The sequence below is a fragment of the Austrofundulus limnaeus genome, unplaced genomic scaffold, assembly GCF_001266775.1.
Source record: "Austrofundulus limnaeus strain Quisiro unplaced genomic scaffold, Austrofundulus_limnaeus-1.0 Scaffold1546, whole genome shotgun sequence".
NCBI classification, from domain to species: domain Eukaryota; kingdom Metazoa; phylum Chordata; class Actinopteri; order Cyprinodontiformes; family Rivulidae; genus Austrofundulus; species Austrofundulus limnaeus.
In genome coordinates, this window is record NW_013953948.1 from 60,375 (window position 1) to 61,305 (window position 931).

Sequence of the window (931 nt, forward strand, 5' to 3'; positions counted from 1 at the left end):
TGTTTATATGTGTTGTTTACATGTTTGTGGATTTTTACAATGTTTATATGTGTTGTTTACATGTTTGTTGATGTTTAAAATGTTTATATATTGTGGTTTATGTGTTTGTTTATGTTTTCAATGATTATGTGTTGTTTGTGTTTGTTGATGTTTCGTGTTTATTTGTTGTTGTTTACACATTTGTTGATGTTTACGATGTTTATATGTTGCTTATCATTCTTATTTGTTTTGTAGTGTTTATTTAATATTGTTTACAGTGTTTATTTGTTGATGTTGTTTACATGTTTACAGTGCACCTCTCCTCTCCCTGGCCTGCGGAGCAGAGACATGTGCTGTGGTGGGATGGGGAAGGCCTGGGGTCTCACAGATTGTGTCCTCTGTCCTCAAAATTCAGGTACAAACAACTCAAACACAAAATTCTGCAGATAAACATTACAACAGGAGAAAAACAACAACAACAGTAAACAAACCTGAGTCAACAGTTAGAGGTCTTGTGTCGACTGCTCCTTGATTCTTCAGGATAAATCAGAGATTTTTATTTCAAATCTGTTGAAGTCCAAAACAAACAAACAAACAAACAAACAAACAAACAAACAAACAAACAAACAAACAAACAAACAAACACCAGACTAACATGTTTTCTAATCTGTGATGATCCTTCTCAGGTCAGAACAACAGCAGCTGCCCAGCTGGGTTCGAGCGAGCCAATGGATCTCAGTGTGTTGGTAAACACACACACACACAAACCTGTTTGTTATTCTATCCTCATGGGGACTTTGCGTTGAATTCATTTCATTTACCTGTAAATTCTAAAGTTTAATCTTCACAGTATAAAATATATAAAGAGTCCGTTTTCTTCTGCTTATCACCAAAAAGGATCCCCTCAACACCTCGGCTGCTCCTAGAAATTCTGTCCAGAAAAGTTATGAAC

General features: G+C 35.6%; 1 protein-coding gene across 1 annotated transcript in view; it reads left to right on the forward strand.

Moving 5' to 3' along the window:
* The window catches only part of LOC106535738 (latent-transforming growth factor beta-binding protein 2), a gene marked incomplete at its 3' end in the record, with an annotated part of 14,126 nt that extends 13,401 nt beyond the window's left edge, over positions 1–725 (forward strand). The window contains 2 exon segments of the mRNA XM_014032812.1: positions 292–394; positions 666–725. Coding sequence (XP_013888266.1) covers positions 292–394; positions 666–725 — 163 coding nt within the window.
* Between the last annotated feature and the right edge of the window lie 206 nt (positions 726–931).